General features: G+C 38.5%; 1 protein-coding gene across 4 annotated transcripts in view; it reads left to right on the top strand.

The window, feature by feature from the left end:
* nsfa (N-ethylmaleimide-sensitive factor a) overlaps positions 1–18,208 on the top strand; it is a 37,053-nt gene that overhangs the window by 8,716 nt on the left and 10,129 nt on the right. For 3 of the 4 annotated variants that reach the window (XM_015047014.1, XM_015047013.1, XM_015047017.1), the window contains exons 2-7: positions 7,580–7,597; positions 15,097–15,182; positions 16,354–16,453; positions 16,531–16,570; positions 16,666–16,832; positions 16,913–17,023. In XM_015047014.1, coding sequence (XP_014902500.1) covers positions 7,580–7,597; positions 15,097–15,182; positions 16,354–16,453; positions 16,531–16,570; positions 16,666–16,832; positions 16,913–17,023 — 522 coding nt within the window. The remainder of the gene's footprint in view (positions 1–7,579; positions 7,598–15,096; positions 15,183–16,353; positions 16,454–16,530; positions 16,571–16,665; positions 16,833–16,912; positions 17,024–18,208) is intronic. The other variant, XM_015047015.1, reaches the window with a different exon arrangement.

Below are 18,208 nucleotides of genomic sequence, written 5' to 3'. Positions count from 1 at the left end.
GGGTGGATAAATTTCCTTCTATGCGATGTTGACATTGATGGAAAATTGGGTAAAAAAATAACACGTCAAGAAAAAAGCATTTAAAAACTCACTGATGTCACTTTTAGTGTCAAAATTGGTGGAAATTCAATTCAATTATTTCTTTAAAAAACGACTAAAACCTACATTTGTTATTATATGTACATATCAAATAAATTATTTGTCAGTCTGGTCTGGTCTGGCAGATTATCATCATGTATCTCAGATTACTATTAAAACAGGAACTGCTTTGTTCATGCTGAACAGCAACGCTGATCTGAAAATACCAAAAGCTACAATTATTTTGATTTTTGATGCATCTCAAGCACCAAAGTGAATTTATTCCTTGCCAGATGGCTTTGTGTATGAACAGATATTATTCAAATTGCTTGCCTGGTACAGCAGCGTGTGGGTGTTTTCAAGGACAGCCTGATTGATTGGATAGTGTCAAGATCAATAACTGGAGATTGGGAGGCGTTTGCTCTTCTAGCTAGCAAAGGAGAAAAAGAAAAAAATCTTGTTTGATAAAACAAGTAAGTGGGCTGCAGAAGCTGGAGGCTCGTTTAATTTGTGTCTCTCCGTCTCTGCAGTATCGCTTGTTATGCTGTTTAATGAAGTGCGTCTCGAAATCTCCCACCACCTCAGCTATGCTGTCATTAGCTTGCTGGCTGTCTTCATGCTAACGTTTCAGTAGCTAAACTCCAACTCTGACTGGCGGAGTCTTTCAGCACTTAAGCTGCTAATCTGGTAAAAGGGAAGATTGTTGATTTTTCCTCCTGTTATCTAATCGATGAGTTCCACCTAACAGCTAGACTCTGAGCTTAAGAGGAATCAAATGCAGGAAAGAGGCTAATGACTGGAGAGAGAGGGCTCAGAGTAGAAAACAACACGTAGGGAGGGATCAGAAATAAGATAATGTATGGAACATGATTATAAGTAATAAATGCAGGTCAACTAGCAATTGTTTTAGTAATTGAGTGTACTATTGATTATTTTTGATGATTAATCAATTCATCTACAGATTTCTCATTTAGCAAGTTAAGCTTCTTTTAGACAATATTTGAAGTACGGTACAATATGAAAATCATTCAATAACTTTTATTTACAAAAAAAGGAAACAAACATTTATTTAAACAAACATTTATTGCCTGAAAATAATCAACATATCGTTCCTTTAGTGTACTCTAAAGCAAAGTGTACACAAAGGAAGCATCTGCTGCCAAACAATTTACTTCTAACATCAACATGTGAAAATCTCATTCCTTTCTGCTTGACTTAGCATCAGTACAGCCTCCGTCTGATTGGGTGGTTATATTTTGTACGCACTTACAGGCCAGCAAAAAGTGTTAAATAAGAGATTTGATTTTTTTACAGAATTTGAACCAGGTGATGCTGAAACCACTTGATGATTTCTGGGTAGAACTAATTTGCAGATGATTTCTTTTTAATTCTAAATGTTAAATGTGTAAAGGCTTTGACATAATCACTGCTTTGGGTGTGTTGTTCTTTCAGCAAATGGAGTTCTTTCGAGTCTATATTTCAGTTAACGATTGATTATTAAATTAGTTGACGATTATTCCAATAATCACATGTCATCACAATTATTCCGATAAATTGTCTCCAAATGTTATGCTAACTCCTGGTACAGGAATTAGCATGTTTATAGACTAGATGGGACACTGCCACTCATTCCTCTATCAGCAACTGAGTACGGTAGTGGATGATCTGGTTTGGCCCTGGCTCACAGCTCCAGTGGGAGACATTTTAGGTTTTCTGTGTGAATCAGAAGTCACGAGCATGTTTGTGTGTGTGTGTGTGTGTGTGTGTGTCAGCTGTGAATTAGAGAGAAATGGTTAATCCCAGATTCTGCAGCACAGAGCCTTCCTCCCTGAGCTCTGATCTGAAGATATATTTAGAACGCCACTCTGCTGTGGTCAGACGACACTGCAGCAACACTTCCACAGCAGGTGGCGCTCTGCTCTGCTGCAGCCAACAGTAGGTGTGATGATGCTTAGAATACAAAGCATCATCTGTGCTAACGGAGAGTTTGCAGAGATAGGTATTAACAGTCAGCTATGAAAGATAGAGAAAACATGGAGGCGGGGTTTATGGATTAGAAATGAGCTGAGGGTCAGGATTAAGTGCTGTAGCATTAGTGTCAAATATTTGGCTCCAAAAATTAGAGAGGCTTTGACCATTGTTGACTGTGTTCTATAACTTTGTATTTTTTGTGTAGGTGTGTCTTTATGGTGTAAAGCTCTTTGACCTGCCTTGATATGTGCTCCACAAATAAACTTGATTGATTGATTGATTGATTGATTGATTGATTGATTGATTGATTGATTGATTGATTGATTGACCTGATCAAATATTGTAGATATGGTTGGCTGGAGACTGTTGACATCTATTGAAACTGTCGCTGATGTTTGGAAGCTTTTATACCAGCCTGCTATTTGTGTGGTTAACTCTTAAAAATAACCTTACATTATGATAAACCATGAAGCATATGGTGGACAAGTGAACAAACTCAACAGTTAGATTCAACAGATTATATAGTATCTGTTTCCCAGGTCCACTTAGGGTGAGATGTATCAGGAGGAAACAGTCTCCTGGTGAGCAAGGAGTCAGACGATTGTAAGAGGGTTTGACTAAGAGTCTGATAAAAATAATAAAAGTCATTGAAAAAAATCCAATTACTGCTAATCAAAGGCAGCTCTAACCAGATCAGTTAGAGCTGCCTTGATTTAAAGAAACTCAATGTTTTGGCTGTTTTCCAGTTTTCTGGAAGTTTGTTCCAGATTTGTGGTAGATAGAAGCTGAATGCTTCAACTGACTTGCATAAATCCAGGAAGTTATTTAGCTTGTCAATCGAACTTTCACACAAATCCCATTTGTATGTCATACAACCTTTTACTCTTTAGATGCTTAGAATGAATCCTGGTCAGCTGATGTGGGAGGGCAGAGAAAATGATCAATCATCAAACAAAGATCTATGTTCTGTGATGATGTATGTCGGCTATAAAACTGTAATAAACCTATTTGCCTGAGTGTAAATATGACTCTCATGATCCATAAGTCATGATTATGTACCAGTTGACCAATCGTCAACTGGTCAATGGACAAAGAGGCTGAAACAAAAGGTGACAAAAGCATCAATTTCTCTTAAGACAACAAAGATCTTAAGAACAGAAATTTCTCCTTTTTGTAGTATTTTCAGTTTGATTGTTTCCATTTGATCTGCTTTTCATTCCAGTCTCTGATTGCTGATCATGTTTGGCAGTAGTGATGGATGACATGATTGTTTTCACCGCTCACAAACAGGAAGTGACCATTTTTCTAACGAACGAGTTTTATCCAGTTTGACATTTCATCTGGTCTGATCGTACCACTTTGTTTTTGTTTTCTGTAACCTGACAGGCCATGTTTTATAACATCAGCTATTTACTTATTCATTTGTGTCCCCATGCTAAATGTTTCATTTTAACCTTTGTAATAATATATATATATATAAATGACACCAGAGTGAGTTTAAATGAATGCTCTTTTGAACTCCAAAGATATTACTCGTGTGAATTATTTAGAAGTGAACAGCAGTTAGTTTTCTCATGAGGCTTATTATTTTCATTATCAGCTCAGAGGGAACTGATATCATGTGAAGATTGAGACACCATCAGATCTGTGGTTTAATCAGATTTGACTTGTTTATTTGTTAATCTTCATATAGCACATGTACTCATCCTAAAACCTGTCAAATGTCTCTAACATGATCAATGCCACTTGGGTTTGAATCATATTTTTCTGTCTAATGCATTAATGGACCACCAAAGCTCTTAAATTACCACAATGGAAAAGTGTCCAGTTTTATTAACAATAATTGTATGATGTAAAGCACTTTGAAGTGCCTTGTTGCTGAAATGACCAAAAAAAACGTGACTAACTTGATTGATTGAATGTAGAGATCACAGAGTTCGATAGGCTCTATTCAGAACTGAACAAACCAGAATGAGATAACTATTTTTTTAACAAAAAAGTATAAACATAGTGTAAATATGCCGAGTCACACTGGTGGCACTGAGAGGTTTTTGTGGATCAAAACCTCTCAAATTAAAGTTTTTGATCCACAAAATGGTGTAAACGTTTTCATCAGTGCGTACCTGAGAGCTAAAATACACGGTGGGTCTGGTTGCCGTGCGCTGTCAGGGCAGATTTCCTCAACAAAAATGGGAGAATGAGACCTTCTGTATGGGAGACTAAAAGCTAAATTGTAAGATAGTTTCCAGGACGATGACAACATTTACTTTAAACTTTCGCTATGAACCGTATTAATCTAGACGCAATCAGATTATTTTGGTGAAAAGGTTAGTCACGTTTGACTGTAACATCTGAATTATCAGAGGAAAATGATGTCATCAGACAGACCAAAGGGCAAAGTGATGCATACATTTCTGGAACTTCAAAGAATAAAAATCTAAAGTGAGTAAAAATAGATAATATCAACACCAAGTTACAAATTCAGGCAGAAGAAGCAACACGTTCTCAAATGACATTTTCACAACAGAAATCTACAGAAATGAAAGGTTACAGCAGGAACAGTTTTACTCAAGCAGATGAAGAAAGTGCATTTTAAAGATGGGAGTAAATTTACTCAGGTAAATGAAACTAGCTACTAATCAACTGTGGTTATTGGATGACTTCAATGGCAACGTGTATAATGTGCAAATTAAAACTGCTGGAAAATCTTTATTTTCAGTCAATGAATCAAAAACAATTCAGCAGAGAACAGCAGACGCTCCGCTCTGTTCATGTCTTAAACCACAGGACTCGCTGCAGCGTTACCAATCAATTGCCAGTGCAGATGCCACATTCAATACGCCGGCTCAGGCACCGTGGGATAAATAATTTAACGGAGGGAGCTTGAAATAGAAGAATATTTCGAATGAGTGGGGGAAGCCACTCCCTATCTTTGCGGTTTAACCTGTTTTGGGAGCGGATGCTGCAGCGACGTTGGCAAATGAGAAGGGAGCCGGTAGATGCAGCAGTTTTCTTGTTAGGTTGATTTAGACTTGATTCACTGAAAACTTAATGGGACCAAAAATGGGTGTGGAAATTATGTCATTACTAATAATTTAGAGGCGGTGGAGGAAATGTCAACGGGTCGCGAGGGAATTCTCCAAGTGGATAATGATATTTATCGAAATGAAGGCAAAGCTGTTAAACTGGGGCATCGCATTAAGCCAAGACTCATTATTCAGAGTGCTGCTTGAGTTTTTAATATTCAAACAGGATGTGGATCGAGAATATGAGACTGAAATACACAATGCAGAAGGAGATCAGATAGATTACTACAGCAGGAAGCGACTGTATGGTTTAGTTAAGATTGAATAGTTTAAAAGTTTGTTTAAAATTGTATATTTTAGTCCTGAGCCAAGACAAACAGTGGCTCCAAACTAATCAGCTTCAGAAACACACACCTGATTCACTGCAGTATTCATAAAGTAGTTCCATTTTCACATCACATCAAGTTCATCTCTACTTTCAGACTGCTGGGTACATCTGCTAATGGTAAACATTGATCAAACATTTGATGTGCTCATCTGTGTATTATTTCATAATTGACTTAATTTGAGCAAAATCTCAAATCTTGGTGGTGAAATAAATACTGGGAGGGATCAATCGTTGAGCCACACCATAGATTTCTAAGATTAGCAACAGTAAGGACAAAAGTTTGAAAGAGAAGCCATGTTTGGACTTTGCTACGGAAGCTGAAGTACAGGCTGCTTCCAATGTGGATTAAAAATACCAGCATGACCAGTACTATGGATGCAGGTTTGGCAGGTTGATGGTGGTAGGAGTTCATTCCGTAACCGGCGGGTTGCTGGTTCAATCCCCGCTCCGCCCATCTCTGTCGTTGTGTCCTTAAGCAAGACACTTCACCCGCTTTGCCTGCTGGTGATTACCAAAGTGCTTCACATTACATTCAGTCATTCATCCACATTCACTCACTGATGGTGGTAAGCAGCAGTACCACCAGGCCCTCTGTCCACCACCAGCAAGCAAAGTGTGTTGTACCCTTGGGCAAGTGTCTTTCCGCTGTAGTAAGGGTTAAGGAAGCAACGATGGAGATGGACATAGCAGGAGTTGAGCCAGAGATGAACTCCTATCCTCGCTGCCACCGTCGTCCCATCAGTGTGTGAGTGTGTTTTGGGGTCTTTTGCACAAGTACAAGCCATTATCAATACCACTACCACTGACTGGAGGAAGCTGAACATGGCAAAAACAATACAATGTGTTGAAAACTGAGAGGAAAGAAATATTAGGGGTGTGTACTGATCAGTACCTGGAGTGGATCTGGTGACAGGAGAGAATGTTGGACATTGATGGTCCAATCGAGTCTTAAACAACTGTGAAAAATCACTCTCAGAAGATCTGAAACTAACACCTGAGGGAACGTTTTTCTCAAAATTTTGAAAAACTGATTGTGTTCTGTGCCGAGCTGTGAGACATGAGCGATCGCTACCTAACAGGACAGATGGCTTATTTTTCATACCTGAACAAGTTGGCAAAAAATTGATCAAATCTTCAGAAGCCAAAATGGCCAAAGAGTGAAGAGACCAAGATCAGCCAAAGAGTGGAATTTTGTTGTAGCCTGAGGAAGTCTTTCTCTGTTACAACTTTCACTTTGAAGAGTGTTGCTGTCTGTCTGACCTGGAAGCATGAAGTTATGATGCATTCCTTTGTCGGAAAAATGTCCATTTTCCGATCACTGTTTATAGAAGGAGCCCAGACTGTACTTCATGTCAGTATTGAAGAAAGAGTGTTATACGTTATTTTTTAATAATACGATGTCATGTCCTGTCTTGTGTTTTGACTGAAAATGCTAACTGGTGCAGCTAAATCCTTACACATTAGATTAGAAATCATCATAACCAGCAAAGCATAAAATTCTCCCCCGCCTAAAGGAAGAGAGCTAAAGTTACTTTTATATAAGAATGTGTTTCAAATACGCTTCTGTTAATTATTGGTTCCCTGATATGGAATCTATAATTGACTCATTTCTGAATATTTGACATAATCAGAGTCTCCTTCCTGCTATGGGCACCTTGATAATACTTCCATTGTCACTTATTAAACACGTCTATTCACATATAAGAGGAAAATATTCATGTCTATCCATGTAAGCATGATGGGATAGTTGCCATGTGTTTCCTATATGCTGAATAGATGATGCCCTTTGATTGACATGCAGTAGTATAAAACCTCCAGACTTGGGGTTCAAGTCATACCTGGAACATTAGTTCATTTGGAGAACTGAAAGAAATACCATTTAGAGTCCAAATCAAGCCAACCCCAACTCTGGCCTGCATGCTGAGCGCTGTAGTTCAACGTGTGCAGCATGGCCTTCTTCCCTCCTACATGTGAATGCAGCTGGAATTCACGAGTCTGCAAAACATCAGAGTTTCTTCATGCCTTAGTTCCTGCAGCTTGCTGCTCCAAGTCCCCTTCTTTCTCAAACACTGTCTTCTGTCCTTCTCCTCTGCTTGCCTATGCTGGTGCCCACCAGGTCGTAATATTTTATAAGGTATGTATGGATGCGTGATGTCAAAGCAAGCTGCCATCATCAGCGTCGTGTGAAAACGCATTTGTCCCTGCAGTTTTCTTTTTGTCACACCTAAATGCTTCAGGTCATCAGTATCAGACAAGGAGAACTTGAGTGAATACAGAACACTTTTCAACTTGTCATAAATTAAATGTAATTATCAACATTCTTGTGAAGCACTGAGTTAATTTTCACCAACCACACTCAGGCAGATTTTGCTGCTAAACCAGAACAGTCAAGGAGTTTCCTGATAGTCCAGTTGACTCGGTTCGATTAGGGACCAAAGTTGCAACATTTGTTACGTTTTCAGCTGCTATGTTTCACTTTCACGCCTCATTGTGTAAAACTAATCAAACCATTTGGAAAACCTGTTTACCTCTTCGCCTGTGGTGGCGCTATACCAAGAACCACTGAAGAAAACGACATGAAAACTTCTGGAGAAGACACTGAACACAACTTCCTTCTTCACAAAAATGGAGTGATTTTAGCGGCGAAAGGATTTCTCTTTTGTCTTTAATAAAAGACCAAGAGCCATTTCTCCTGCTAGAGCAAGACATGCACGTTTGTTTTGGTTGTCTTTACCCAGAATGCCCTACGCTGTAGTCCCCGGTCCGCTTGGCATTCACATATGCATTCAAACCGCACCAGTGTCCAGTTCAGTCTTCGTCTTAGCGCGACGTGCAGCAGATGTCCTGGTCGGAGGTGTGTTCCATCAGACCATCAGTTCCCGAAACCACAAAAAACTCATTAAGGCGCACGCGGGATCAGTGCAAACCTGCCAGAGTAAAACGCAAGAAGAAGGGAGGAATAATAGAACTGAGACTTTCTAAAGGAACACATTATGCATTCTAAAGAACATGTAAAACAGAAGGTTACTGGCATTCATCAGTTTGGAAAGCATTAAAAATTATTACTAAAGATTTGGGACTCAAATGAACCAAACTTGTTTGGATTTTTTTTTTTTTTTTTTTTTTTTTGTAGCAGTGGAGGATGCTACAAAAAAAACCCTAATACAGTTGTAAATAAAAGAATATTAAAGAACATTCAAATCTGGTGGTATTAAAATGATAAGCTTAAACCAATTGTGCTGATAAACTTTTGCCATTTGCGTAAACATGTTTTTAATATCATTTTGTAAAAAAACAAAAACAAAAAAACCCCACTTTATTCAATGATTTAATTCAGAAAAAGGATTAACTAAATAAAAAAATACTCAGCAAACATTATTGTTACCAGCTTGTGCTTAGCAACAGCACAACCACAGCAGGTTTCACAGTCAGACAGCAGGGAAGCAAGGTCGTTCCTAGCAACATCACAACCATTGCCATTTTGAATAAAGGTTCAAAGATTATTATTTATAACTTCATTTATGACTTAGACTGAGGTAAGACTGGGAATTGTTAAGGAAGAAAATATCTAAATTAATTAACTTTGGAAAAAGTTTGGCTCTCTCTTCCTCTGGATCCCAGGTCCCCTCGGCGGGCCACGTGTGGCCACAAGGAAAACAACAATGTGTGTTGACGTCACAGAATTACAGAGTTTAATCCAGTATAAGACAATGCACAGAAACTGCAGAACGGAGACATACATTCATTTACCTGACATAAATGGAAAGAAGAAGAAAAGCAAAGACATCTTTGGAGAGTTGCAAGAGCAAATCTAATGTGTTACTTCTGTGTAGAAAGTTTTATCTTCTTTTCTTTAATTTATTCAAATAAGGCGTATCTTTGCTCATCCAATCCAGGAGCTATCTCTGACCCCTTATCTGAAGCCTAAAACCTCTGCAGTGTTTACGGCCTTTCACAAATGAGTGCGAAAAGCCGGAACCTCCCCTGTACTGCTCTCCACACAGACAAAAGGCAGTTCAAACAATCCTAGCAAACCATCCGCTGCAGCCACAGGCAAAACAAAGGTCAACAGGCCAGAATAAGTCACTGATTTAAAACCACAATTTAGGCCATTTGAATCAAGACATGCTCAGTTTTAAAACTAGCTTATTTTAAATTTATTTTCTTAACAGAATAAATCTGAAGGCCAGTCTGTCCAGTTCCGCAGTCGCTCTCCTGTCTTCCCGGTCGACAAATTTCCCGGCCTGTGTGAACCGGGTGTGACGGGATCCTTCATAGGATGCAGCCTTAGAAACTGGACACACCCATTGTCAGGTTTTGCTAACGTTTGGTGGAAGCTGTTGTTGCCAAGGGCGCCAGAACCAGTCACCATCTTCACATGGTAATTACTCCACCACAGAGTCGTGTTGGTTTGGATAGATTTTATCCTTCAATAATTAAAATCAGTGCTTGAAAATAGTCTTTTGTATTTATTCAGGTTATCCTTCTATGAAAACAGTATTTATTTGATGATTTTCAAAAAACATGTAAGTGTGACATAAAAAGCAAAAACAGCAATAATCCTTAAAGGGACAAATGCTCTTTTTCACATCATTATCTGTAATGTTTGTGATGTCGTGCACGCGTCCTCCCTGAAGGCTGGATCGACACTTCTGCAGCCGAGCAACTCAAACTGGTGTCGATTGCTGACTAAACGGAAACACTCGCTCATTAGCATTCATTAATCAACTCTGCTGTCGCACTGCAAGAGTCCCTGGAGATGACAGCAAAATTCCACTTGGAGCTCTGCCGTTTTACTCCAGCAGCCAAGATGACACAAAAAAAGGTTCAAAGGTTATTATTTGAGACTTTAACATTAATAAAAAATAAAAATTACCCAGTAGTCTGAGCAGGTACAAATAACTACATTTTAGACTCAAATATCTTAAACATTCACCCAGCTGGTTTTTCCTCAATACTGAGTTTTGAGTTGCATAGATAGTTTTTCCAGACAGAGTATAAGTACATCAGTTTTATTAACTGTTAGTAGTTAAGTAGTAGCTCATAACCAGCGCAGAGTAGTTAAGTTGGTACTTATATTTCACACAACTTTTGAAACCACAGTTATTTTATTTAGACTCTGTAACTGTTTTAATAAATCATAAATAGAATATGACAGATTGTTTAGTCTTCAGATGCTTTATCAGACGATCATTCAACTTTCCTCTTCACAGCTTAGCAAAGCACAGAAAGCAGTCTGTTTACCTTTGTGTTTACTTTGAAATATCTCCAAACTACGGATCTTTTCGTTCCATCCTGCGATCTGACTTCTTCCTTCTTTTTTTTGAGAATCAGTAAATAACTTATCGATGTGTCACCACCACCTGGTATGAAGTGTAGTTCAGTTTTTTAGCTGCAGTTCAGAGCAGGAAAGTCCAGCAGAAAAGTGTATAGTTGTGCATCTTGCAAAAGATAAAAGCAAGTATCAATACTGGTATCAGTATCAAGTACTGATGTGATACTTGATGTTGGTATTAGTATCTGCATTGGGCCAATACGATACTGGTATCGGTATCAGGAAACCTCAAGCTTTCTGCTTTATGAAACAGACGTGAAGCCTTTGCTTACTAGTTTGTGTACTCTACTGCTTCCCACAATGCAAAGCAAACCTTGAAAATCTCGTCTATCAAAGGAAATGGTGGCACAACGTTGCAGGCCACATTCATCTTGGTTTTGCAGTGTTTATTTGAATGTTTTTAGGGGGTGGGGAGTTTGTCCAGGCCAATACATCACGTTAAGCTTGTTAACAAGAAAAGATGACTAACTTTGCTGTTATATGTCCAGAGGTGGGTAGTACTGGTGACACTTACTTGAGTAACTTTTGTAGTTTTGTAGCTTTACTGAACCGTACCTTTTACTTTTTTGAGTAATATTATGAATGATTACTACTTTTTCTTGATCGAGTAAGAGTAGCAATCCAAGTCTATTTCTTTTCCATTTAAAGAAATAGACTTCAGAGATTGGAAACATTCGATTCTTAGATTTCTGCAACGTATGAGCTAATGTTTATGCTACTCTGAACATAACTGGTATTTTCTACATGTCTCTGTCTACATCATTATTGTTTATTTGACATTCATAAAATACAGTGCTATATTGTTTCAAAGATTACATAACCATTTATGCATTTATATTTAAATGTAAAGCTTGTTTACTGTGACTGCCCCTCCCTCCTAGTGTCTGAGATTTTTTTTTTAATTTTTAATTTTTTTGTTTTTTAGTGAAGCTTCAAACTGGAACTGGATCATGGCTCACAGGCTGAGGTTTTAAATAAACTGCTCTGATGCACAAATCCCTGCTTTCTGGGCTAAACATGTTTTCTAGGTTAGCCTTTCAGGAATGCAGATAGAAGAGAAAACATGAGATTCCTGCTCTGGGATTAGATTCCGGCTGCTTTGGCTTTTTACTGTTTTATTTACTGTCCATATTTATTTCCGCATCACTTTGCCGTCCTGGATAAAGGGATATTTTCTATCTGCATAAATACAAAAATCAGCATGTTTGATATTGTCTCTTATTTTCCTTTCTAATGGAAAAAAAGGAACTTCTCAGGCTTCAAAACTGTTCTTTGTCAGCTATTCAGAAATGTGGTTTCATGGGTTTTACTATTGAGGCAGCAGTTTGTTGTGTTGTGCTTGTCTCAGAATGCTCTAAATCTAAGAGACACTATATATATAAAAGGAGAAGCCAAAATAAATGGAAGGAAGTGTTTTCTCTTCGAGGGTGAGTCCTCCTGTCAGACCTCGGTGCGCCTCGTGTGGCCAGACTACGGCTGTGCAGGTGATCTGGAATCCTGCCAGCACTGCAGTGTTTGTCTCACTTTGTCTACTTATGTCTTCCCTTCATTCACAGTTTGTCTTGTAAAAAATATAAAGTAAAAGAAACTTTAGAAAATTTTGTTTTGTTTTTTTTTCTCTTTTCATATTTAAAGGGATACTATTATGCAAAATTGACGAGCATACATTGTGTTATAATATTATTCCCTCATCCCTCATGTTGCTTTGATGTTTTTTTATGGATGTTTAAGAAATCCTTTAGTCTCCATGGCAACCATTCACATTTGATCTTGTGTGCAAAACACCTAGCTGCACCAAGGCTCCTCCTGGGATTTGCAGTTTCCAAACTTCTGAGTTCCTCCACTCAGCTCCTTCAGACTAGTCAACAGCAATTAGTAAACGATTGGTGGAACATCTGCTGAGGGCATTATATTGTCCTTCTCAGTGTAACGCTGGTAAAAAAAAATAAAAAAAAAAAAAGTTGAAGAGTTATCAGATCCATGTTGTGATGACTTCCTGAAGACGGGGTTTCAAAAGAGCAGGAGGTTGCAAAGAGACAGAGGCCCAATTTCAACACGCTAAGTCAAATTTTTTTTAAGTCTGCAACAACTGAACACTCGGGTCCGGATTCCGGAACAGTCTTTTGTGAATAGACTCAGCTGTTCTTGAATGATTTATAGTATTCTGAGTATTCTGACATTGTTTTGCTCCATGGTTTCTTCATACGTCTGATAATAGCACAGACCTGCACAGATTCATCCTTTCACCAGGCAGCAAAGAATATTTCACTGTAGTTTCACAAATGAAGGTTTGACACTTCAGTTTGAGAAATGACCGACTCTTTCCTAAGTTTTTACAAATGTTCTACACAAATAAACTATTTCTGTTGTCATGGTGTCTGCTGAGATGTTCATTCAGGTCTAGGACAAATCATTGCAGAGCAGAGCCTGATTTACCATCCCTGGCTTGGCTTCGTTGTTGCTGTGTTGTTACTACGGTTACTAGGTTGCAGTGGTGCGTGCTGCATTTCTATCTCCAGGTACATCTTTTTGACAAATGCTTTTTTTATTTGTGTGACAATGAGAAAATGTCAGCATGTTTATCAGATAGCTGCCTGTCAGTCAGTAGAAAACTGGATCAGGGAGATCAGAGTTTCATCTCCACCATTATGCTTGATAGATTGGTAACACAATCAGAACCGAAGTAAAACGGAAAACCCTGAAGCATCAGCCCGACTCATTTCACAAATGTTATGAAGAAAAGTGAGACACATGGAACTCATAGTACATCAGCGAAGACAAAGCTGAAATGGAAAACAAACAGCTTTCAGATGTTTTACATGCATTAACCATATCATGAGCATGAAATATTAATGCGGTTCTGTTCATTTCTGTTCTTCCAGTGATTACACTTCTTATAAAACAATCACTTATCACATCTCAGCTTTTTTTTTTTCATTTCCGTTGGTTCAGCTAAAAGGTTAGCAGTGTTAATTCCTGCCTCCCTATGAGATGTAGCGTCTAATACAGTGAATCATTTTCTCCCAGGCACTCATCGTGTTTCTGAAGATGCAACTCGGTCTGCTTATGTTTAGTCTAAAGCTAAGCTGAGTGAAGGCAGCTTGAGGTCTGTTTGGAGACAGTCCGCTGTTTTTGTACATTTATTCATCAATACTGATTTTGTCCAATAGCTAATCTCCTCAAGGATTAAATTATAGTCTTAGTTAGTTAAGAAAAAGGAATTTAGAAAAAAAATATCACAGGGTTAACACTATAAACTGTTTTACCATCTTTTATTTACAAAATTAGCATGGGTGGCATAGCTAGCAATGCTAGAACAGCAGTCTCTGTTTCTTCCCTCCTTTACAAACTTCTTCAGCTTTTATTTATCTTTTTATTTATTTTTGTTCAACTTAAATGTTTCAAGTCATCAAATAAAATGTATCTTCAGACTAAATTGACCAGAGTTTGTACAAAAAGAGTGGGGAAAAAACTATTCCAGTGTTTCTCAACCCTGGTCCTCACCGCCCCCTGCTCTGCATGTTTTAGGTGTGGCTCTATTCCAGAACAGCTGATTCAAATGATTGCATGACCATCAAGCCTGTTAATCACCCAGAGATACAACTCAGGTGTGTAGCAGAAGGGAAATACCTAAAACAAGCAGGACAGGGGGGCGGTGAGGACCAGGGTTGAGAAACACAAACTACCCAGTTTAGCTTAGCTTAGGGTTAGCAACATTAGCTTAATTTTGAGCTTTTTAAGTGGCTGCCAACATGTTTCATCACAGACAGGTTAAATAAAACACATTTGGTTTCCTCTTCTCAGCCTTTTTGTTACCTGCTGAAAGTCTCACTCTTTCAGCTTGAATGAACCACAAAGATGTTTCAAAAACATGCTGTTTCATTTTAGCTAATCTTTTGTAGTTTTTACGCTTCTTTTAGCTAAGTTCAGCATATTTTAAACATCCACATGTTTGTTAGTTAAGAAAAAGGAATTTATTTGAAGTTCACATCAAAAAGAAATTTCTTATTTGCTTTTTGCATTTTGAAAAATGATCAGTATGAAGTATCCATTCATTAAATCGCCCTCCAATGTTAAAACAACTATCCCTGACTTTTTCACTAAGCCTTTCCACGGTGAATGATATTGTCAGGGCGACCTGATTGCGCTGATGCATCCAAATAAATCCAGCAGATACAGTGTGCTGTTGCTCCAAATACATTTCAAATGATTCCTTTTGCTCTTTTCCATCCCTGGACAAAACCATATCACAAGCATGAAATATTAATGCAGTTCTGCTTTCTCATTTCATTTCTCAGACCATGCAAGCTGCCCGATGCCCGACAGATGAGCTGTCACTGACTAACTGTGCTGTCGTGAGCGAGAAGGATCTGCAGTCCGGACAGTGAGTAGCAACCATCCAGGAGTTTGTCAGTGCAAATTCAGAGCAAGGATTCTCAAGACACATCTGTTTTTTGCTTCTTTTTTTAACTGAAATCAAATTCTAGCACTGAATTGATGAGCAACTGAGAAAAAAAAGACATAAACTCCAACAATATCAATGATTTATTTTTCTCAGCTCTTTTACCAGAAAACAAGATAAGGCATGACTTTATTAAATGTCTTTTGGAGCTATAAGATGGAATGTATGGAATTGGATTTTCAACATTTTCCAAATCATATACATCACAATGTGAATTTTGATCCAATTCACCAATCATTTTGGTTCAGGTGTTGCTAAGAGACAAACTAATTTAATCGTCTTTTGGCCTCTGTATCATTTTTGTTTCTAGTTTTTAATTGGAACAACTGGACTGGATTGTGTTTGGACACTAGACAACATTCAAAGTCTTCATCAACTCACAGCTTTTGACATGTGACCAAAACAATTCATATTCTTAGGGACATGTTTGGATTGTCAAACAGCAACAATGCAAACATTGAACTGAACAGAGACCAGGGCCAGCAGTTGGGGGTGGGCATTTATCGTATCGTTTATCATTTATCATAATCATTTTTCTGTTTCAATTTATTGATGTCATGGTAAATTCCAATTAATGATGTTTAAAATCCTCCAACATCTTTATTGTTTCTTTCGGCTTATTGTCAGGATTGTTATTTTTACTATTTTCTTCACTGTTTGTTCAATATTAGTATCAAAAAGTATAAATAAACTGAAATACATGTTTAAATGCAGGTAATTTGTCTTGTTTAGTGATACAAATCACACTTTTTCATGTGAGTTGTGTCCTAAAGAAGCATATTAAAAATGACCATGGTTTTTCAAGAGCAGTATTTGTTTTTATGGTGTTATTATTGCTCTGCCATTCAGTCGGAGCAGTACAATTATTTCGAAAAGGAGTAATAAACAGTTTACAGTTCTTATTGTCACTTTATCATTATTGGAACAGTATCGCAAAATATTGTGATAAAACTTTGAGTCCATATCGCCCACTTCTACCAGCAACTCACATGTCCTGTTTGCTGCACCACTGAACAAGTGTTCAGAATTGAACTTATAAGTTATAAAAACCTGTCTAAAAAGCTCAATCGGGCTGTCCTGCCTCTCTCTGCAGACACGTGACAGTGAAAACGACACCAAACCACAAGTACGTGTTTACAGTAAAGACCCATCACACTGTAGCAGCTGGAAGCATCGCCTTCAGCCTGCCACAGGTACACAAAGCTGCCACTGACAGACTAAAACTCAGCTGTATGGCCCATTCTTAGCCGCTCATCTTTTTCTGTTGCAGAGGAAATGGGCCGGTCTCTCCATCGGCCAGGAAGTGGAAGGTAAACATTAGTTTTTTTGACTCATGCATCATAATAATTGTTTTCTGTTAATATACAGAGTTATGAAAAATAACATATTTCGTTCGCCCATTCAGTGTCCAACTACAACTTTGACAAGTCCAAGCAGTGCATTGGCGCCATGACAATCGAAATCGACTTCCTGCAAAAGAAGAGCACCGACTCCTCTCCCTACGACTCGGACAAGATGGCCGCCGAGTTCATCCAGCAGTTCAACAACCAGGCCTTCTCCGTCACCCAGCAGGTTGGTTCTCCACGGCTTTTTTTCTTTTTTCCTTTTTATGTTGGATCATGTTGTTAATATTTGGTGTCCACATTTTCCAGTTAGTGTTCAGTTTCTGTGACAAGCTGTTCGGACTGATGGTGAAGGACATCGAGGCGATGGACACCAGCATCCTGAAAGGAGAACCAGCTTCTGGGAAGAAGCCGCAAAAGGTACGTGACCTCAGGAGGGAGTTCAGACCTTGAAGCTGAGGGTGAGGAAGGAGTCAGGGCTGCTGCTGCTGCTGCTGCTGCTGCTGCTGCTGCTGCTGCTGCTGCTGCTGCTGCTGCTGCTGCTGGAAGCGTCTGTGAGTTATGTTTTGGTTCTGCCACTCATGAGATTTTGTTGATTGTTCAGAGACATATCATTAGTTTTAAGTAATTAAACTCCAGAGAGCGAACTGGAAAATTGCTTCCCAGAACGTAGAATGATCCAGATAGGACTGCAGTCGGCCATAATGAATTAGAACATGAGCATACAGAGATATTCATTCTAAATAGACATGAGCAACATGAGGGATCAACTCTATATTCTATAGGAATTTACATCATCAAACGTTTTCACAGCATCATCAGGTGTGGACGTCCAGGGAGATCAGTTTGTTAGAGCATGGGGAACTTTTGGACCAACCCAGCAAGGTAACATAAAAGGGCTGGGATACGGTTAGATTTAGCACAGTTACTAAACCTGAATTTCAATCTGAATACTTATAGAGAATTTTTATGATATAACTCTAACACTAATTGCTTGTAACTTTCTAATTTTATTTGTAACATCAGACTTAACATGATTCACTATAAACAAATAAAGTTCCACTATCAAATATAGAAGTGCTCCAATGTCAGTATTTTGAAACTAAAAACTCATTTAAAGGGGCAGTGCTGTGTAAAATCAACTATTTTTGAGCTTTTCATCATATTGTTCGCTCTTCAAATACATAGCAAAACATACTGGAGTGTTCCTTTGATTTTTTTATTCATGTTTGTGAACTTCTGTAATATCCCATGGCAACCATTCAGCTGTGCAAAATGCCTGGGTAAAGCTAGCCCTGCCTTCAACGCACAGCTCCTCCTCAGAGCTGCAGTTTCCAAGTTTCAGAGCTTCCGCCTCACAGAGCAGCTCTCCCCAGCCACGCCCTCCTCAGCTCTTTCAGACTAGCCAGCAGCAATTAGCAAACACCTAGTGGAACTTAGCATCTGCTAAGCTCATTATAAGAGCTACTTTTGAGTGCAACTCTGGTAAAAAAAAAAAAAAAAAAAAAACGTTAAAGTTTTAATAGAGGAGCCATGTTATGATGACGTTTCAGAAAGAGCAGGAGTTTTTAAAGAGACAGAGACCCAATTTCAAGGCACTATGTT

Source organism: Poecilia latipinna, unplaced genomic scaffold, assembly GCF_001443285.1.
Source record: "Poecilia latipinna isolate Pla-1442-1.1 unplaced genomic scaffold, P_latipinna-1.0 Scaffold803, whole genome shotgun sequence".
In the NCBI taxonomy this organism is placed as follows: domain Eukaryota; kingdom Metazoa; phylum Chordata; class Actinopteri; order Cyprinodontiformes; family Poeciliidae; genus Poecilia; species Poecilia latipinna.
The sequence above is the reverse complement of the archived record's forward strand: the minus strand, read 5'-3'. Positions and strand labels throughout refer to the sequence as shown.